The sequence below is a fragment of the Puma concolor genome, chromosome E2 (genome assembly GCF_028749965.1).
Source record: "Puma concolor isolate L17-30 chromosome E2, mPumCon1.1.hap2, whole genome shotgun sequence".
NCBI classification, from domain to species: Eukaryota; Metazoa; Chordata; class Mammalia; order Carnivora; family Felidae; genus Puma; species Puma concolor.
Window position 1 is genome coordinate 1,061,706 of NC_141681.1, and position 21,221 is coordinate 1,082,926.

General features: G+C 54.2%; 2 protein-coding genes and 1 long non-coding RNA gene across 3 annotated transcripts; 2 read left to right on the forward strand and 1 right to left on the reverse strand.

The window, feature by feature from the left end:
• Window positions 1-147: 147 nt before the first annotated feature.
• LOC147573278 (uncharacterized) lies at window positions 148-4,806 on the forward strand. The gene is made up of 2 exons (XR_015244568.1): window positions 148-387; window positions 3,236-4,806. It is a non-coding gene; the product is annotated as an uncharacterized LOC147573278 (long non-coding RNA).
• SPATA33 (spermatogenesis associated 33) lies at window positions 2,141-12,577 on the reverse strand. Its single transcript, XM_025920856.2, is given in 3 exon segments — window positions 2,141-2,362; window positions 11,890-12,054; window positions 12,391-12,577. Coding segments are annotated over 3 exon segments (408 nt in total). The 5' UTR covers window positions 12,428-12,577; the 3' UTR covers window positions 2,141-2,156.
• CHMP1A (charged multivesicular body protein 1A) lies at window positions 12,572-20,884 on the forward strand. The gene is made up of 7 exons (XM_086688592.1): window positions 12,572-12,723; window positions 14,583-14,602; window positions 16,719-16,796; window positions 17,656-17,802; window positions 18,138-18,266; window positions 18,702-18,889; window positions 19,438-20,884. The coding sequence occupies exons 1-7, from the start codon at window positions 12,717-12,719 to the stop codon at window positions 19,457-19,459; spliced, it is 591 nt and encodes a 196-aa protein (XP_086544718.1). The 5' UTR covers window positions 12,572-12,716; the 3' UTR covers window positions 19,460-20,884.
• Window positions 20,885-21,221: the final 337 nt, after the last annotated feature.

Consider the following 21,221-nt stretch of genomic DNA (forward strand, 5'->3'; position numbering starts at 1 on the left):
GCAAAGGTTTCCCCGGAAGCCTCCCAAAGGCTCCTGGAGGACGTCGGTTGTTGCTGTCTCCTCGCAGCACCGAGGTTTGGGCCTTATTTTAGTTTTAAGCGCGGGCACCTGAGCCGGCTGGGGCGCTGAGGAACGCCTGCGGGAGGAGCTGGGGAGTCCCTTGGAGTTCGCGAGGGCCGAGCTGGAGCTACGCCGGGAGGGGCTTGGGCTGGACCTACGGGGGTCAGGGAGCGGAGGGCGCGTCGGAAGGGTGTGCAAGGCAAGAATGGATGGGACGCTGCTACGGACGTCCCCTGACCCATGAGTGTGGAGCACCCACTACGTGTTGGGCCCTGTCAGGCTCTGCCCTCGTGGACCTTCCATTCTAGTGGGACGCAGCCAGACGAGGTAAGTAAATAGATGGCCCGAGAGTTACGCGTGCTGAAGAGAAAACTGAGGCAGGGCAGTGAGTGGGACGTGCCGGGCGCGGGGGTGGAGCATTAAATAGGGCTCCAGGAAAGGCCTCCCGTGCATGGGACTACACTGTAAATGCTAATATTAATATAGGCTAAGGACACTTGGTAATCATGAAATTAATCATAACTTAGAATCATTTGTTTTAGTTTAAACTAATTATCATATTCAGTTCATTCCAGCCCCTTTTTAATCATTCATAAGCTAAGCTTCTAGCTAATAACGAAATTAGAAATAGTGCCTTGGTAGGTATAGTTTTTAGATTGTTTGAGATTCTCAGGGCAGGGGTAGGAAGAGGGCAATTTCTAGGTCAAATAGATTTTTTTTTTTTAATTTTTAATGTTTATTTTTGAGAGAGAAACAGTGTGAGCGGAAGTGGGGAGGGTGCGGTGAGAGAGGGAAGCACAGAATCTGAAGCAGGTTCCAGGCTCTGAGCTGTCCGCACCGAGCCGGACGTGGGGCTTGAACCCACAGACCGTCAAGATCATGACCTGAGCCGAAGTTGGACGCTTGACCGACTGAGCCACCCAGGCGCTCCTTAAATAGAAATTATTGGGTACTAGAAATTTTATGGAGAAGGTAGGTGTGCTGACCCAGTGCGGTCAAGTCCACATTTGCATGGGCTTGATTCTTCTGCACACACACTTAGTTGTGACAGGATGCGTAAGTAAACATATTGAATGAATACAAGTAATGATGTTAATAATGTGTCGTTGAACAATGTCATCAACACACAGGGACAGAGGGGTGCTTGGCTGGCTCAGTAGGTGAAGCGTGCAATTCTTGATCTCGGGGTTGTGGGTTTGAGCCCCACACTGGGTGTAGAGGTTGCTTGAAACAGAAAATCTTTGATAGAGACATAAAGACCAAGTGTAAAGCCTGCTGACCGTTCTAGCAACCAAGGAGACAAACACATACTGTTACGAGACTAACTGTGTCGGACCAGACAGGGCAGGGTGTTCCCTCCAGCCACTCTGGAGGAGAGTGGAGCCTGACCCGTGAGCTGCCAGTTGTGAGGGAACGCCAGCAGGGCTTCCCTGAACAGCCCCTCCTGTTGGGACCCCTCATGCACAGCCAGAAAGAGGGGACGTTGTCAGCCCCCCCCCCCCCCCCCGTCCCATGGCAGCTCTGGCAAGGCCACTGCCCAAGTTCTACGTGCCATGGGTGCCCCCACCCCAATTCCACATTCTTCTTCTGGATCCTTTAATACTCGGCATCAGCTTACAGTCAAGCTCGGAGCCCGTGGGCCCCGCAGGGTGACTGTGCACGTCCCTGTTCTGGGACGTGACACCTTAAAGTGGGGTCCTCAGAGTCCAACCTTTTGTCCAAGCGTGGGGGACGTCCCGTTCACCGTAACTGCCGAGTACTTATGCCACACCCCTTCGGAAGTGAACGGGAAGGATTTTAAATTGCCCAGCAAGAGACTGGGATATGCTGCCTGCCATTCGTTCATCACTCTGCACCGGCAGTGACACCAGAGGGTTACTGATTCGCTCGTTGCCGCAAAGTTCACTCTCTGGGCCAGAGGCACTCTTGCCCTCTGCCAAGCTGCCAGAGCTCTGGGGCAGGTGAGCCCGAGGTGGTCACTGGGGGACCTCATTCCCCGAAGGGGCAGCTGCAGCTTCTCACAGGGCAGGTGGCCCTTCTGCCGTCATCGCTGAGACTCAGCACAGTGAAAAACGACAGCTCCTCGGGGCACTTGTTTATTCTCGTAAACCATAGGCGTCTACTGTGCTAGGGTTTCTGTGTCGGTACTAGGGGCCCCATTCAGCCTGCTCCTGAATGGTTCTCTGCTCTTCACTTCTGATGGAACCGTAGCTGGTTAGAGTCTCTTGTGAGGCTTTAGTGATGATGATCTGTGGAATGACAGCTTTCTTCTGGCTCGAGTTTACCTTTACATCAGGTTTCTCTAGAAGGAAGAAAACATCCAGGTATTTAACATGTCTGTGGAAAAGCCCTTCTAGAAGGCAGAGAATGCCTGTGTTAGGGCCAGAGCAAAAGAATTAGATGTGTGGTTCAGGAAAAGAAGTGGTCAGGGTCAAAAGCAGTCAGAACATGTTACAGAGCTTTCATGGATTGACAGCTCAGCCAGGAGGGTGGTGAGTACTCGACGCCTCTTTCAAGGAAGGAAAAGGGAGACACGCTTCCACCATCCACCGTGGAGAGTCTGAGCTGCTGGCTGGCTCGTGCAACAGACCTGGAAGGAGAGAATGGAGAAAGAAGACAAAAGGCAGAGTCTGTCCCAGAGGTGAAGGTTCAGATACGCAGTTTCCCCTGCACAGAACCTTATCAGTCAGAACGCTGAAGAATTAGCATTTCTGATGTCGGCCACGACATCCCCTTAAACTTAAGCTTCCAAGGGTTGCGCAGAGCTTGCGAAATGCCAAGGTTGTCTTACGTTACACAAGACGAAAGCAGAAGTGCTTTCTTGCCTCCAGGGTCGTGTCTCCCAGCCCCCTCCCTGGGGTTACAGGTTTGAGGCACAGCCTTTCAGGCTTCTGTTGAGGCACTACAGAGAGGTCTCTTTCTGTGCGTGTACCCAATAGAGCAGGGAGAGTTAGAATAATCGCACTGCCGCAGAATTGTTACAAAACGCTATTGGACTGGTTCCATTGCTTTGTCCCCCGCTTAAAATACCTCATGAACCCAGCTACAGGCAGGGGCGGGTGGATAGTTGCTCGTTCTGTGTCAGACATCATTCTGAGCCCAGAGTAATGATGATGGTGACTTCCAGCTCACAGCAGTTTCTGAAGTAGGTCCTCTTATGAGCTGTGTTTTACAGGTGAAGGGACTGAGGCACAGAGAGGTCATGTGCTCAAGGCTGACGGTACAGGGAGATGCTGGGGCCCCGAGCTCCCTCCTTCTTCATCACCGCATCCACAGCTCCGATGGTTTTAACTACCAGTGAAGGGCCCATGGCCTGCACCAGGCACTGAGAGTGTCCTTTTTATTTTTAGCCTAAGTAAAAAAACTGCATTTCATCATATTTTGCATTTAAGTTGGGGAGTTCATGTTTTTTATATTAATGCACACTTTTTGCGTATTAAGACTAAGAGGTGATGACCATGCGACTTAAAAACTGCATATGGAATGATGTGCACGCACTGTTTGATGCTTTTAGGGTCACATTATGGAAGGGGGAGTCCGGCAGCTGCTCGCAGGGCTTGGCTGAGCCCCGTGTTTGCACATACAGGGGTGGCCTCTTCCACGGCAGCCTGTGTTCCGCTGTCTGGGGCCCATCCATTACACAACCAGCTCCCTTTAATGAACATAACCGGGGTTATTTGCAGTTTCTATCTTTTTCAAGTGGTGCTGCAATGAACATTCTTTCATTTATGTACTTGCACATTTGTGAGGGTGTATCTACTGGGTAATTTACTGGAATGAAGATTTTGGTAAGTATTGTCCGGTTGTTTTTTGTAAAGATTACATCAATACACATTTCCACTGAGACTCTATAAACAGGACATGTCTCCATCCCCTCCCCTCATCCTTGCCAATTTGCTAAATCTTTTCCCATTTATATGGAAATGGGAAGTACTGACTTCTGCCCCCACTGGTCCCAGTCACCTTCCCTGAAGCTTTACCTTAGCATGGGGAGGTGAGCGTCTCGCTGCTTATTCACAGTCCAGTGGTGTTTATTTTCCTGTGAATGCTGGTCACGTTCTTTGCTCATTTTGCACTTGGACCTTTTTTGTGTGCAAGAGCTTTTTGTACGTTTAGGAAATTTGCCATTGGCGCTGGTACCGTAAACGGTTCAGACACATCAGTCTCTTTCTTCTGGCTCTTAGAGTCTGTCAGAGTGAAAAGGTGCTCCCTCCACCCAACCTACAAAAACCGTTACTGTTTTACTATGTTCAGTGTTCTGGTTCCTGTAGAATTGGAGTAAGGGCCGAGGCAGCGTCGTTGCTTTCTCAGTGGTCCAGTCAGCTGTCTCTGAACCACCGAGCGACTCTCCCATCTTTCCTCCACTCCTTCCACTTGGTGCCTTCATCATGAATTCCGTGACGGTGAGACACGTGTCCACCCTGCTGTCTCCATTGGCAACACACTTTCATGTCAGGGCTCAGTCCCTCTTGTGCCTCTGCTCTTCCAGTTTCCTGCTATTTTTACGTTTTTATTCTCCTAGGTAAACATTAGAATAATTTGGTCCAGTCCCCAGAAAGAACTGTGGTGTTCCGATTGGGGTCGCTGATTTTATAGACTAAGGGAGAGTTAACATCTTTACATTATTGAGGTTCTCTAATTCAGAACAAGAGTTCTTTAGAGTTTTAAAACGTTTTCACGTAGGAACACGAATCTTTTTTAGGACTCTTGATACATATTACCTGTACTAGTTTTCAATTACTGTCTGAATTACTGACTGACTGAATTACTGACTGACTGTCTGAATTACTGACTGAATTACTGTCTGAATACTGGTGAATAACTGATTTGTTAATCACCACAAATTTAGTGGCTGGCTTAAAACAGTACCTGTATTTGTCATCCCCAGTTCTGTTGGTCCTAAGTCCAGGCTACGATCCAGCTGTCAGCCAGACTGGATCTTCTCGCGGGCCTGGGGCCTTCCAAACTCATTCAGGCTGCTGGCTAGAGGTTCGTTCTTTATGGGTGAGGGACTGACGTCCCTGCTTTCTTGCTGGCCGTTGGTAGAGGTTGCTCACAGCTCCTCTCACAATGTGGCAGCTTAAAAAAAAATTCTTTTGAGATATGATTGACACGGTAGCTTCCTTCTTCACAGCCACCTGACACTGACTTTTTAAAAAAGGCTTCTCTAGTTAGGTCTGGCTGACCCAGAATAAACTCCATTTGAAGTCAAAACCAATGGATTACTAACGGGATCACAGGAGTAACACCCATCTTCTTCCCAGGCCCCGCCCACATTCAAGGGGCAGGGATTCTACAGGCGTTGTTCCCGGCAGACAGGGATCTTGGGGCCTGAGAATCCCGCCTACCACATTACCAAGTTGTCTTCAGGAAAATCCGTATTTCCATCAACAATGTGTCAGAGCACTTGATCTGTTGTGTGTTATTCTTTGACCTTTCATATGATGCAAATATTTTTTGACCTTACCATTTGTTTTACGTTTGTTTGTAGAGGATTTGGGGAGATGTTTTACTTTTTAACGTAGTCAGATTCTTCAGTTATCTCTTTGTAATGTCTTTGTTTTGACTCTTAGAAAGTTGATCCCCACCGAGGACTCATATTAAAATGTACCTATTTTTGTAGTCATTTCTGGTTTTTTTTTTTTTTTTTAACGTTTATTTATTTTTGAGACAGACAGAGTCAGAGCATGAACGGGTGGGTCAGAGAGAGAGGGAGACACAGAATATGAAACAGGCTCCAGGCTCTGAGCTGTCAGCACAGAGCCCGACGCGGGGCTCGAACTCACAAGCCGCGAGATAGTGACCTGAGCCGAAGTTGGACGCTTAACCGACTGAGCCACCCAGGCGCCCCTCTGTTCTTTGTTTTAAAGTTTATTTATTTTGAGAGAGACTGCACAAGTAGGGGATGGGCAGAGGGAGAGAGAGAGAATCCCAAGCAGGCTCTGTGCTGGCAGCGCAGAGCCCAAAGCGGGGCTCGAACCCACAAAAGCCGTGAGATCATGACCTGAGCCGATACCAAGAACCGGTTGCCTAATGACTGGGGCCCCCAAGGCGCCCCTGTAGTCACTTCTTATATTCACTCTCCCCTAGCTGGAATTTCTCTGAGCACATAGCAGGAAGTTAAAATTCAACATGAGCTTTCCCTTAAAATGGTAAGCAATTCTTCTAGCATAATTTATTGTATAATTCTTCCTTTGCCACTTACTTTTGGTGCTAATTTTATACACACACACTCATAGTAAGGTCTTTTTTTTTTTTTTTCTTTTTAATGTTTATTTTTTGAGACAGAGAGAGACAGAGACAGGGCATGAGCAGGGGAGGGGCAGAGAGAGGGAGACACAGGATGTGAAGCAGGCTCCAGGCTCCGAGCTGTCAGCACACAGCCTGACACAGGGCCTGAACTCACAAATTGAGAGATCGTGACCCGAGCCGAAGTCGGACGCTCAACTGATGGAGCCCCCCCAGGCACCCCAGTAAGGTCTTATTCTTGTCCGTATTTTATTTCATTGATCTATTATACCGGAACTATATTATTTTAATTATTACAAATTTTGATGTATTTTTTTTAAGATTTTATTTTAGTTTATTAAAATGTTTTTTCATGTCTATTTTTGAGAGAGGCAGAGCGAGAGGGAGACACAGAATCCAAAGCAGGCTCCAGGCTCTGAGCTGTCAGCACAGAGCCTGACCCGGGGCTCGAACTCACAAACCTCGAGATCATGACGTGAGCTGAAGTTGGATGCTCAACCAGCTGAGCCACCCAGGTGCCCCTTAGATTTTATTTTTAAGTAATCTCTACACCCAATGTGGGGTTCGAAGTCACAACCCCAAGATCAAGAGTCACATGCTCTACAGACTGAGCCAGCCAGATGCCCCAATTTTGATACATTTTTAAACTTACAATTTTGAAGTTATAAACTCACAGAAAGTTCCGAAAGTACAGATAAGTCCCATATACCTTTCACCCAGTTTCCTCCAATGGTAACATCTTACGTAATTACAGTACAATGGCAACACCAAGATGTTGATTTTGGCACAGTTTGTGTTCTGTGCCATTTTATCCCATGTGACCACCACTAAGATCAAGATCACTAAGATCCAGATACACCACAAAGACCTCCTCTTTGCTATACCTCTATAGCCACACCTTTCTCCCCTCCCCCCAACCTTCCCATCCCCCTGCCATCCTTAATGACTCTGGCAATCACTGGTCTATTTTCACATTTCTATAATTTTGTCATTTGGAGATTATATAAATGGAATCCTACAGCATGTGATCTTTTGAAATTGGCTTTTTTTCATTCAGGATATTTGAAATAGCTGACTTATTGCAAATAGGCACACTCTACCTTCAAAAAATTATGGACATATTCAGACACACATGAAAATAATAGTATAACGATACCCATATATGCATCACCCAGAGTCAATGTTTTGTCCCTTTGTTTTGTCTATCTTCCTCAGTGTTTTTCCTGAGTACTGTCAAGCAAATCTCAGACATATAATTTTACCCATAGTTAATGCAATATGTTTATTAAATAGGGATTATTTTTAGCATAAGCACAATAACCTTGTCACATCTAAGAAAACCATTATTAATAACTAATATTCAATTTGGTATCTCAAGAATGACTTAGCCCAGGCCGACACTGTATTTGGTTCCTAGGTCCCTCAAGTGTCCTTGCACAGTCCTCTCTGCCATGGACTGAATGTTTGGGTCCCCCCGGAAGTCAGGAAGTCGAGTGTGAAAGGCCTAATCCGCAGCGGGATGAAATGTGGAGGTGGGGCTTTGGGGAAGTGATTAGGTTGAGACGAGGTCATGAGGGTAGAGCCCCCACGATGGGATCCGTGCCCTTACAGGAGGAGGAGGAAGAGACCACAACCCTCTCTCCCCAGCCATGTGAAGACACAGCAATCTGGGGCACCTGGGTGGTTCAGTCATTTAAGCATCCAACTTCACCTCAGGTCCTGATCTCAGGGTTTGTGAGTTCGAGCCTGGCATAGGGCTCTGTGCTGACAGCTCAGAGCCTGGAGCCTGCTTAGGATTCTGTGTCTCCCTCTCTCTCTCTGCCCCTCCCCCACTTGTGCTCTCTCTCTCTTAAAAATAAATAAAATGTTGAAAAAAAAAGTCTTTACAGGCAAAATGTATCTGTTTATCCCCCTTGCAAAAAAAAAAAAAAGACGACGACAGCAATTTGATGGCTGTTTGCAGGCCAAGGAGGGGTCCTCACAGGAATCGAATCAGATTGTTGGGACTCCTCGGCCTCTAGAATTAGGACGAATAAATGTCTGTTGTTGAAGCTACACAGTCTATGGCATTTTATTACAGCAGCCAGAGTAGACCTTTTTTCCATGTCATTTATTTGCAGAAAAATCAGGGTCATTTTTTTTCCACTAGAATTTCCAGCATTTTGGAACTGGCCGATTGCACATTTTTGTGGCGTGTTAATGTGTGGTATAACGTGTGTATGTGGGTTTCTTAAGGCAAAGTTGTAAGTATCTACAGAAGTAGCAAGACAACAAACCCATCCCACAGCTGCCACAGGTCAAGCGCAAGGTCAGACTCCACCTCCGCCCCAGCGCTTACCCTCCATTCTAGTTACCGCTGCTACATGACAACTTACCCCAACCCGTAGCAGCTTGACACAACCGTTTTATTTTCTCACAATTTTAAGGGTCGGGAATTCAGGACAGGTTTGACCGGGCAGCTATCGCTTATGGTCCCCAGGTGGCTACAGTTGGATGCTGTCTGGGGCTGTGGTCTCTGAAGGCTCCGCTGGGCTGGACGTGCAAGACGGCGGCCCCCAGGGCTGGTCACTGATGCTACTGCTACGTGGTGTCTGGTGGTTCGGCCGGGGAGACCCCTAGGCAGGGGGCCAGAATCACCTGAAGGTTTATTCAGTCGCAAGTCTGGCCCTTAGGCTGGAAGGGCTTAGAGACCAGGGCCGCGAGGCCTCCCCAGGGGGCTGGGCTCCTTCCCGGCGGGGTGTGGGGGCTCAGGGTTCCAGGCGCCGGTCTGCGTTCCCGAGAGCAAGGCGGGACGGCGTCGCCTTTCCCGGCCCAGCCTCACAAACCACTTTTCTCCACCTTCTATTGGTTACAAGAGAATGTCAAGCTGGCAGAGATTTAAGGAGAGGCTACAGGCCCCGCCCAGGTGGGAGGGGCATCAAGGTCACACGGCAGAACCGGAGGCAGAGCAGGGGCTGCGGCTGCCTTTGGAAAATGTCCTCAGCCGCACCACTCTCTTTCCACTTCGCAGCAAATCTCAGACACCGTCTCCGTCAGTCACATCGATTGATACTTCAGTACTTTGGGTGCAGCTCTGAGAGACAAGGACTGGTGTGTATTCCGTGCGTTTTGAAGCATAATTCACACGAGATAAAATGCCCAGTCCTTAACTGCACAGCTGGATTCGTTTTCACAATTGTATGCACCTGTGTGATCACCCCCACGAGAGGCAGAACTTTCTACCACCATGCAGCATCCCCACAGGCTCCCTTCCAGTCAGCTAGCCTCTCCCTCCCTCATTCCTACCCCAGAAAGAACTTTCTGGTTTTTATCCCATAGTAGTAAGACCTACTTTTATTATTTATGTGATACACAGCATTTTCGACTCATTAGGACTCTCCATGGCTCTCAGGCTTTTGTAGTATTAGGTTAGTTGAAGGAAACTTCGACTCCCAAGGCCCTACTTTTTCCAAATCTAATAGGGAAATTCTTCAGCTTTACAGCACAAATGTGAGAGAGAAGCTGCTCATGCCCTAGTTTAAATGTTCCACCTGGCAGACCAGGTGTCTGCAGTTCTGATCGCCGGATCCTGCTCTCTGCAAGGTGACCAAGACCCGCTGCGTCCGCCTTATTGAACGCAGCCTTTTCTGGGTTTACTTGATCTCTTTGCAACATTTAATGCTGTTGACCAAATTACCTTCTTTCTTTTCTAACAGCTTTGTTGCGGTATAATTTACATACCATAAAATTCACCATTCAGTGATACCATTGAATACCACCATTCAGCATACCATTCAGTGATTTTTCGTAAACTTTCAGTGTTGGTCACCCATCGTTCCGGTATTGAGAACATTTCTGTCACCTTCAAAAGACCCCTTGTTCCCATTTATGGCTGATCCCTGCTCCCACCCTTAGTCCAGGCTTCCCTTTATATAAATTTGCCTTTCCTGGACACTTCACATAAATAGAATAACGATACATGTGGTCTCTTACATTTGGCCTCTTTCAGTGGACTATCAGGATTTGGGGACTCCCTCACGGGCACGATGTCAGTAGCTTGTTCCCCGTCACTGCTGAGATGCCGCCTTAGATGGAGAAACCACACTCTTCGCCTTCTCTCTTGAAACCCCACCTTCACTCTCGCTCTCTGACCTTGCCCCTCTATATCCACCGTCTCTCTACCCTCTGAAAGGAGGGTGTGACAGACACTAGGTGCCTCTCCAGCCGACACCCACCTGCCCACACCTGCCTGTACTGGCAGAAGTTCAGCCCCAGAACTTTCACATCTGAGCCTATCCTGGTGATGCTGGGCAGGTGAGACCCTCCAAGGGAAGGTTCTTTCACGGAGAATGGCCTCTCGTGAACGAGACAGCAGTCCGGTCTGCACGTGACGCCAAGGGCCATCCAGCTCTCTGACAACACTGAGGGTGGCAAAAGCGTAGACCCAAACAGTCCTTGATGCCATGGCATGCTGCTGAGCAAGCCACCGTGAGTGCCCTCTTGTGACCCTTCATTTGGGAGGTGTTGAACCCCTCAGCAGTACAGCCGCACCTTGTTAGCTGCTCTGTGACTTGCAGCCAGAAGGCTCCTGACCGACCGGCAGCGTTCTTCAAACCTCCTCCCCAGGACGCTGGCCCTTCCTGCAGTCTTCCACTCAGGCAAGGGTTCATACAGCAGGATCTGGAGTCCGGGCCTTGCTCCCAAGCCCAGCACCCTCATTTCAAACGGCTTCCTGCCCTTGACCTCACAGGTGCCTTAATCGGAGCCCACCCGTGCTCACCAGGCCAGCATCGTCTGACCTACCAACCATTCATTCCTAGGTCAGTGATGCCCCACGTCCCCTCCAACAGCAGGGTCTGTGGGTCCTACCTCCCGCATCCTTTCAGAATTCCTACTGCCAATACCTCATTAGTTCCTACTCCGTTGCTGCCACAGGCCTATGACAGGTCCCCTCACTGCCCCCGAGTAGCCTCTATTCTGGAGAAAGACTTCTCCAAGGCACAAACCCCATCACACCTGCCTTGTTTTAGTAATTTAACAGTTGCGTTTCCATAATGCACATGATAAAATTGATGAAAGGCTTCATATTCTGGCTGCTTCTGCGGCCTCATCCCCCACCCACCCCCACCTGCAAAGGTCTGGCCACACTGGGCTGCCAACAAAGTGAATACATTCACCAAACTGACCTCTCTGTCCCACCGACGTCCTAGTTCCTCTGATCCCTGTGCCCCGGGTTGAGTTCCCACATCCCTTCTTACAGGACTCCCAGGTCCTGTTCCAGTCTGCGGAATGTTGAGGGAGCAACAGTCCTGCCCAAAGACACTCGGCCCTCGGGAACGGTGGGTCTGCCTTGCAGCCAGACGCTGCGAAGTCCCTCTGGACTCTGCTATGCATCTACCACCTGGAAAGTTACCCAAACCTTTATCCAACTGCTGTTTTCCGCCGACAATTCTGGATATTTACCTCCTACATAAAGGGCCTAAAACCCTTCCCTCACTAGGGCATGCCCCCTGCCACTGGTATCCCACCACTCAGGCTCCTTTCTACACCACCCCCACGTTCCCCGGCCTCAGGTTCTGTCCCCTCCTGGGCGTGCCTTACCTTCGACTTCAGATGAAGGCCACTGTCGCTTGGCTGCCCCTCTCTTTCCATGGAGGCTCTCTGCAGGCTTAGTGTCCGGAGGCTTCTCAGACTCTTGAGAATGCCTGCCCGTCGGCCTTTCCTTGGCCTTGGGAACTGAATAGACGCGCCCCTTTTGCTCCTCACCTGAAGCACACGGACAATTAGTCCTACAGTTTACTGGATCCCAATCCTTCAGTTGGCTGCTTTGGCCCACAATGAAACAAGGACGCTCGCAAGCCTTGGGTCCCTCCGTCTCTCTGAACGTGGGTGTTTCCGTGGGTGAAAAGACTCCCGAGGCACAGTCCTCCCCAGGGAGGACTCAGGCGCCTCACTCAGGAGTGAGGAGCGGGGGCGGGTGGGGCGCCCAGCACCCCCAGCCCCCGGCGTGGGCGGACCCCGCCGAGCGCCCGTGTCGCCCCGCCAGCCCTGCGCGAACCGCGGCCGCGGGGCCTATGAGACGACGGGCCGACGGCCCTTTACCTTTCCTAGGTTTGTGTTTGCTTTTGCAAAGTCCCATAGGTGAGCCCACCGCTCCCCGGCGCAGCCCCGCACTCCGTACCTCCGCTGGCGCGCCGCGGGAGTGACTCACAGACGCCAACCCGGCCGACCTGCGCGGGTCTCCACGGCAACGGCCCGCCCCGCCCCGCCCGCGGGACTTGCGTCGTGGTCTCGCGAGAGCTGCCGGTCGCCGGAAGTGGGCGGTGACCCCGGAAGTTCCCGCGCGACGGAGCTGTTTGGTGCGATCGACTCGGCCCCGGGGTTCCCGTCAGTCGGTTCCTGCGAGGGCTGCCCCTGCCGGACCTGCCATGGACGGTAAGAGACCCCGCCCACCGGGGGAGGGCGGGGCTCAGCCGGGCTCCCCCAGGCCTCAATCTCGGACAGCCATCTCCGATCCCTGGGCCTAGACCCTAGACCCCGATACCCGACCAGGGATTTGGATCTCCGGCCCTGTACCCCGCTCCTCGATCCCCGGAGCTTCGAGCCCAGAACCCGATAAGGATCCTCAACCCCACACCCTGCCCCCCTGCCCCCAGACTCCTCAGCGTCCGCCTCCCAACCCCCCAGCTCCTATACCGGCTAGGGACATCGGCCTCCTTGGGGTCCTGGGATGTCAGGTCAGAGGGCACCAGAAAAGGAGACAGTTGCACCACTGCCCCCAAAACACCACTAAGAAAAATAGGAAGAGCTCAGGCAAAAAGCACTTACTGTGGGCCAGGCACGGTTGTGCATGTGGCCTACTGCACAACAGCTCTTGAGATAGGAACTTTATGCCCCAATCCTGCAGATGCGGAAACAGAGGTAGTCATCTAGCTCCCTCTGGTCTTGTCCTCCACTGTCTGCAGCACTCACTCCGCCCCGTCCGTGCTCGGGGACACTAAAGAACAGGAAGAATCAGTGGTAAAGTGAGGTACATACATTTGCTAGAACGTTTAGGGGCTGGTGTGATAGGTATCAAAACTCACTTTGTGAAACGTAAAAAAACTGTACAACCGTGTCGTTGTCACAAAGGAAGTTCTACGGCGGTTGCTTCAGCACCACACACCCAGCACTCCCATCACCACAAATGTTGGGTTTTGCCCCATAGTTTACCCAGTTCTTGGGGGAACTTTCTTTTGGCCGTTTAGCTTTTTTCCTGGGTTAGGTTTTGCCTTAACAGCTGTTTGCTCTCCAGAGCCCGTTCCTGCTCCTCACGTGTGAAGAGAAGGAGGCAGGGAGCCAGGGTCACACCGTAAAGTAGAGAGTTGGAGAGCCTGCCAGGAGTGTCCCTTAGCTCTGATTTACAGATTCACAGGCTGCTTTGGCCTTGACCAGGGCCTGCACTGATAGGTGGCAGATGCACGGGGCTACCTGAAACCCCACTGGGTTCTCAGTGGGGGGCGGGGGGTGCTTGCTTTGCATTTGTGAACACTCAACACCCTCCTGGTTGCAGGATTTCCTTCCTGCATTCTGGGCTAGTGCAGCAAACCCTTTCAGACGTCATTCTCCAAATCTAGAAATTGAATAAATAGAGTTTCCACGTGAATCTGGACTGTCTGGTCCTTGAGTTTGGGTGTGTGAGTAGCAAGAGTGAGCTGTCAGTACTCCCACGTCTCTTTGGTTCCTCTGTGTCGGGAGGGAGGCTCCTGAGCCTGAGTTGATGGCCCAGGTATGCCAGCTGCCATGGAGGGTGGTCTCTGTAGGTCAGCTCTCTGATAGCATAAGAGTCTTCATTCTACTTTTTTTATCCATTTACTTTTGGGGAGAAAGTGTCTATAAAATATCCTCCAGTACCGAGTTTTATTAGATTGGGAAAGAATCCCAAAGGTCTTTGTAAAGTTGCATTAATTACAAACGACTCCTTGGCTTTTCACTGAGGGCCACGTGCTGCGTCCATGACCTCATTGGCCTGCACACTGATCCTTGAGGCCAGCCGGTGCCATCGGTGTTCTCTGGAAGGAGTCACAGGTTAGGGAAACTGTGTTTGTCCAAGCCCTCTGGCCAGCGGGGGAACAGAGGTAGCACACGGTCCAGCTTCTGCCTCCAGTGTGGGCTGGGCTTCCAGCAAGGCCCCATCCATGCCTGCGTCCTGATCCGGCTCTTTGTGTCCAGGAGGGTCTTAGCGGCCCCCTCTGGTTGTTAGAAGTGCCCCCTTGTCTTAGCTGGAATCCTCAGACCATCTCCTTTTTTTGCAGATACCCTGTTCCAGTTGAAGGTATGTACCAAATGACCTTTCACCCCAACCCTGTCCTGGTGGTTGGCAGATGAGGTCAGATGCTGGCAGTCGCAGTCAGAAGCACAGATTTCTGCACGGTGCTAACCCAGACTGATGACGAAGGGGGGTATCGAATTGGCTCCATGGCACATTCCTTCTTTCCTTGTCTTGGGCTGAGCAGAAGCAGCTGAGTGGGCAAGTCCATGAGACAGCGAGCACGTTGAAAAGACACAACTTGGGTGTTAGGTGCGTCCCTTGATAGGCACGTAGAACCGTGCTTTCCAAATCTTTAAAATCCTATCGAAGGAGAGCGTTCTAGGCAGCGGAGCCGGCCTCTTATGACTGGCCCAGGGCAAGCTTCTCCATAACCACCCGTGGTTAGTTGTGACAGACCGGGCAGGAGTGGCATGCAAAAGTGTTCACAGTAGCTCGTCTCCTCGTCTCGCTGGCTCAGCTCTGCCGGGGGGGAGTGGGGAGCACCTGGCGGCACCCAGGCACTTTGTTCAGCAAGCTTCCACCTTGTGGATCGTGCTCAGGGCCGCATTTCCGAGTCAGGAAAATCTGGATTTTTCCCTTAAGCAGAGGAGGAGTGTGAGGTGGGCAGACAAAAGAAATCCTTTCCGTAGGACAGACAAACGGCCCCGAGAGGGAGCATCCACCTGCCCTCTGCAGCGGTGAGGGCTTCAGATCTGTGCTGCCCTCCGCCAGCCACACGGAGCCCTTGGAATGTGGCTAGTTTGAGGAACTGAATTGTTACTTGTACATCATCTTAGGTAACTGGAACTTAGATAGCCATATGTGGCTAGCGGCTCCTTTGCCGGACAGTGGGGGCTTACCGAGTCTGAAGGAAGCAAGGTCGGGATGCTAGGTGCAGCAGACACTGATGTAAAAGCACCTAAGCAGTGAATGGGAATGGGTGGGCGACCTTCGAGAGCGTGCCCTGCCCTGTGAGCCCAGCACTGTGAGCACAGCACTCGGCGAGGTGGGTTTTCACAGGTCGGATCGTCTGAGTGAGAGGTGCAGGAGCAGTCAGGAGGGCCCGTGTGATGCTGGGTGCAGGGGCCCCACCTCTGCATGTGCTCCCAGGCCAGTGGAACACGTGGGCTGGTGCCTCAGAGCGGGTTGGCGGAAGGACAAGGGGCTATATATAGAAAAAAGGCGGGGCTCCTGGGTGGATCTTGGCGGTCGAACTGTTTGCGAGATCAAGCACCAACTGTTTGCGAGATCAAGCACCGTGTGGGGCTCTGCGCTGACAGCATGGAGCCTGCTTGGGATTCTCTCTCTGCCCCTCCCCCACTCACGCATGCGCGCCCTCTCGCGCTCGCGCGCCCTCTCGCGCTCGCTCACTCAAATTTTAAGAGAAAGAAAGGAGGGAGGGTTCTGGGGACAGAATTCTCTCGCAAAGAGGGCCATCCTTGGGTATGTGACACTTTTGCAGATTGAGATATATTTCAAGTAGAGGTCGGGTTGCCTCAGCTGGACCCGGTCTGGGATGTTCCGGGACAGAAGTGGCCAGTGGGGGGACGCCCACGAGAGGGCGGTGTTTGTGGCTCCAGGTCAGGCAGCGGCCCCTCCCCCACCCCACCCCATCTAGCGGGTGCAGGGGCCCCCTGGGCTGAGGCCTGCACGTGGGAGCCCCGTGCCACATCATCCTGCTTCCAGCCCGGGCTTCCCAGAGGGGCTGCGGTACCAGGGCGACGCGTTCGCTGCCCAGCAGCCCCTCCCATACACGGTACCGTGTGACGAGAGCACTCCGAGGTGTGTGTCCGCTGGGAATTGTGAATTATTCCCCAGGCTACTTGGGGTAGCTTGAAACAGACACTGTCAAGTTTTTTCCGCGTACGTTGAAAATCCATAAGTAGTGGCGATTATGTGAGTTGCCTTTTTAACTTCCCACTCCGGGGGAGGGTTTGGGCAGGGTGTTCTGGGAGAGGACCTCGTAGGAAACCCTCACGGCCCTCCCTTTCCCCCGAGCCTCAGAGACCCAGGGAGCCCCCTTCGTGCAGCCCTGGGCCGTGAGGACACTGGCGGAATGGGGGCAGGGAGGTGCCGGTGAGGGTGGGGGGCGTGCCGGAGGGCAGGCTCTGTCCGACCTCAGTGTCCTGCTTCCGCTCAGTTCACCGCAAAGCAGCTGGAGAAGCTGGCCAGGAAGGCAGAGAAGGACTCCAAGGCGGAACAGGCCAAAGTGAAGAAGGTGAGGCCGCGTCTGTGGTTGTGCTGGCGCCTTCTTTCCGTGTGGGGGGCGCTGCCCGCGACTCTGGCCGCGGCTGTTCTCACAGGAGCCAGCTCGAGGCCTGCGGTGGCTCCGGTCTGCCCCCCGGCCCCCCGAGAGTGTCCAGAGCCAAAGGACCGTGCTTGCCTTGCCTTTGTTTCTTTGACTGTCCGCGCCTTTTATCCACTTCCAAAGTGCTGAATCTGCTTTCTCACAAACCGTGTGGGAGGCGGGCTTCCGGCCACCCCTGCCGTGACCCCTTCCGGCTGTCTTCCTTCCGCACCTGGTGCCTCGGGCCTCAGAACCTGGGCAGCGGTGAGGCAGCCCCTCCGCTGGCGAAGGGCGGGGCTGGCGGTGACCATGCCGCGGAGGGGAAGGTGGGAGGGGTCTGCCAGCTCTCAGGCGGGCCTTTCTAGCAGCCGTTTACAGGTGCAGCAGATCCTGGGGGTGTTGGATTTGGGGGCTCCCAGGGCAGAGGGGAAACTGGACGGCTGGCTCCACTCTGGGTCCTTCGTGTTCCCCCGCGGTCGTGCTTGCTTCGGCACCAGCATGTCCCGCCCCGGTTTCGTGAGAGGGAGCGCAGCGGGAGGAGAGAGGCCGGCCCGGCTCTCCTGCTCAGCCCTCAGTGCGGGCTGGTCTGGCGCCCGGCCTGGACACCCCAGCTCCCGGATAGGCTTGGGGCCTAGCATCTCTGCACTTTCACGAAGCCCGCAGGCGGAAGGGGCTGCCCCACGCTAGCGCATCTCGCCCTCGGCAAAGCCAGGACCAGGTCCCTGAGCAGGGCGGGCAGGGTTCGGACAAACAGCCATGTTCTCCCAGCTGGTGCCTCCCCGACTTTCAGGCCCTTCAGCAGAAGAATGTGGAGTGCGCCCGCGTGTATGCCGAGAACGCTATCCGCAAGAAGAATGAAGGTGTGAACTGGCTCCGCATGGCATCCCGCGTGGACGCGGTGGCCTCCAAGGTGCAGACGGCCGTGACCATGAAGGGGGTGAGTGCTCGTGCCCGGGGTCGCCTGCCACAAGGACCGGCCTCTGCCGGCAGGGCCGGGGGAGCCACGCCAGACCCCTTTGGGCGTGGAGTAGGGATCACTCGACACCATCAGGGCAGCACCAAAGGACAGGACGCGGCGTCCTCAGTCTTCTTCAGTGCCCACGGTCTGGGGACCTGCCAGGAGAGAGCCTTGCAGCCTGTCCTGAACCTGGCTTGGCTGGGCCGGGCCTGGAGTCCTGTGGGCCTTGTGGTGGGGGACTGCGTGCCTGGGGAGGGTGCAGAGGGCCCGTCCTTCCTTTAGTTCTGTCGCCGCCTCACGTTCTCCCGTGCCAGGTGACCAAGAACATGGCGCAGGTGACCAAAGCCCTGGACAGGGCGCTGAGCACCATGGACCTGCAGAAGGTCTCTGCGGTGATGGACAGGTTCGAGCAGCAGGTGCAGAATCTGGACGTGCACACGTCGGTATGTCGCCCGTGGTCTGGGTGTGCAGGGGTGCATCCGGGGGGCGGCTCGTGGTGGGCCACGCGTGTGTTTCCCTAGCAGTGCCCCCTGGCGGGGGGGGGCTCACCTCCAGAGCACCCGAGTCTTGTGGAGGCTGGAGTCGGCACACGGAGGCCTAGCAGAGAAGAGGGAGGCCCGGGGCTAGGGTGTGGGGGCCTCTCCCAGTGATTGGCCAGAGAGGCTGTGTGCAGACGTGTCAGCTCAACACCCAGGGAGCTGAGAGCGCTGGAGGAAGTGCCCTAGAGAGAGTGGGGGCGGGAGCCTCGTGCGGGTGGAGGGAGTGGGCAGGAAACGTGGTTGAGATGGGTGGCCGGAAACGGGGCCACGGCGGTCCTCCTGAGGCTGCAGGGGAGGTTCCTGGGGCCTGCACCCACCTGTCCAGAACGTGACCCCCAGGTAATGGAGGACTCCATGAGCTCGGCCACCACGCTGACCACGCCACAGGAGCAGGTGGACAGTCTCATCGTGCAGATCGCCGAGGAGAACGGCCTGGAGGTCCTGGACCAGCTCAGCCAGCTGCCCGAGGGCGCCTCCGCCGTGGGGGAGAGCTCCGTGCGCAGCCAGGAGGACCAGCTGTCCCGGAGGTGGGCTCGGTGCCCCAGAGGTGCACCCCCGGTCCCTCCTCCATGCTCTTGACGCTAGGGTTGTGGGGGAGGGGCTCGGTGCCCCCGACCTGTGCTCTGATGTGGGGGAAGGGAGGCGCAGCATGGCCTTAGGGGGAGCGCTTGTGCGGGAGACTTTGGCCCAGCGAGTTCCGCTCTTTCCAGGAGGCCCCCGCCCCGAGGCCCAGTCCAGGGCCCATCTGATCACCTCTCTCCCCTGCTCCTTGTTCAGTGTCTGTGTTGTGTGTCAGCCATGGTGCTCCCACACCTGTCCACTGCTCGCTTGAGGAAAGGAGGTCTCTGCTGTCCCTAACATACCAGATTCTTGACAACGCGTGGCCATTCCCCGAGCCTTCCTCTGCTGTCCCCACGCAGCCATGCAAAGCTGAAGTTGAAAGGAGAGGGTCACGGCTCCATGGATGGGTGTGGGGCCTTTGGCCCCCAGGGTGGACGTCTTGTCCTTGAGCGCACAGCAGGTCAGAGTGCTTCTGCCCCTCGCCCTCCCTCACAGGAGTTGTGTTGGTTCACAGGTTGGCCGCCTTGAGAAACTAGCCGAGATCCTGCTGCAGGGCCCTGCGTCCCCCGCCTCGACGTGCGGGAAGGGCCGGGGACGAGGGCTACATCTCCCCCCCACCCCACCCCACGCCTCTTGCCTTCCTGCACGCCCTGCAGCGCAGCCCTGACCTCCAGGCCTGGGAATTGTTCCTCTTAGCGTAGACGGTGGCTCTGTGTCCTGGTGGGTGAGTTTGCACAAACTTCTGACTTCTGTGGGTTATTTCTGTGACTTCGGGCTGACCAGCTCGGGGTTCTGCAGGCCTCCCCCTCTCCATCTCCTACCCTCTGAGGAGTTGATGGGGACTGACCAGTGGACACTGTGTGGACCATGGGGGCCTCTGGACTCCGTGCTGCTGGCAGTCAGCAGGGGTCAGGGCTGCTTCCTGCTTCGGGCCGCGTCCCCACTCGGGGTTTCGGTGTAAGCCTCCAGGCTCTCAGTCCAGGCGGGCCCACCCGGGGGCGGGGGCGGTGTCTTGTTCCACTGCCACTTCTGGAGGACCTGAGCCCTGAGAGCCGTGTCGTGTGTCCTCCAGGAACTCAGGGTCTGCACCGAGGCCCCTCCCAGCGGGGAGCAGACGGTCTCACGCTCCCGGTCGGGTGCTGCCCCTGCACCGTGCTCTCCTGTACTGTAAATAATAGGTGCCTCCCCGCGACTGGGCTCTCCTCCTGCCCACACCGTCAGACCTGGAAGTCAGAGTGGCTGGACGGAGCTTGGGGGCTGGGAGAGGTGCCCCCGGCAGGGCCGTGGCAGCCACAGCCGAGCAGCTGGCTGCAGCCCCCTCCTGAAGATTTTCCGTGACGGGCTGTGGTTTCTAGTTTTTTCATGTCCTGAAGTTTACTTTGTTTTCTTGAAGCTTCCTGCGTTTTTTGTTTTTTTGCCAAAATAGGAGCAGGCGGCAGATGGGGGGTGTTGGTCCAAGCCTCCTTCTTGGCACAGGCTGGGGGGGTGGGAGGGTGGGTACTTCGTGGCTGGTACTGAGCAGGGCCCAGCTCCGTGCTCGACTGACCCCCCGACCAGTCCTCCCCAGATGCCTTCAGCTGCTGGGGCTGCCCTCACACCCACGGCTCTTGTGCACGGAAACATTGGAGGCCCTTACCGTGACTCGCTACGTCTGATCTCTTGGGCCTGGTGGCTGTGGGTGTTCTGTGAAGTCCACTGTGTTGGCCTGGGCACTCGGGACGGTGATGGGAGACCCCAGAGGGAGGGTCAGAGTGCTGGCTTCCCTTCCTCAGTGCCAACCTCGCCTCACTCCCTGGCCGTGGTCTCTCAGGGCGCCCACGTGCAGGGGTGCAGAGAAGGTCCTGAGAGTCCTGCTGCCCGGGGGGTACAGGGCTCCGTGGCTGTGGCTCATCAAAGAGCAGTGGGTGTGTTTGCCCGGTTCCTAAAACACTGTTGTGAGTAAACAAATTGATCCCTGAGAACTTTCTCCAGCTTTGCTTTCCTGGCTTTGGGTTGGGCAGGGGGCCGTAGGTGGGGCCGTAGGCGGGACCCTTGGTATGGCTCTCTGGCCCCCATTTAGGAGGCTGAGGAGGGGTACCTAGAGGAGGGCGGGTGGGGTGGGGGTGAGGTATGCATGTTCTCAAGCTCCGCCCCCACAGATGGAATTAGAATCCGAAGTTTTAAGTTTTTACCTCGAAGTGACTTTAAACACACATAAAAGCAGCAGAGCACACGGTCTGTATACGCTTGTGTTTACCGCGCCCTTCGCGTCCCCTTCCTAGTGAACCGCACGTAACCCGCTGTGTCAGGAAACCACCC

What these genes read in the sequence shown, in the direction of transcription:
- CHMP1A (XM_086688592.1), top strand. An exon ending in CGGCCGTGACCATGAAGGGG is followed by an intron (nt 17,803 to 18,137) that starts GTGAGTGCTCGT and finishes CTCCCGTGCCAG; the next exon opens with GTGACCAAGAACATGGCGCA. An exon ending in GAGGACCAGCTGTCCCGGAG is followed by an intron (nt 18,890 to 19,437) that starts GTGGGCTCGGTG and finishes GTTGGTTCACAG; the next exon opens with GTTGGCCGCCTTGAGAAACT.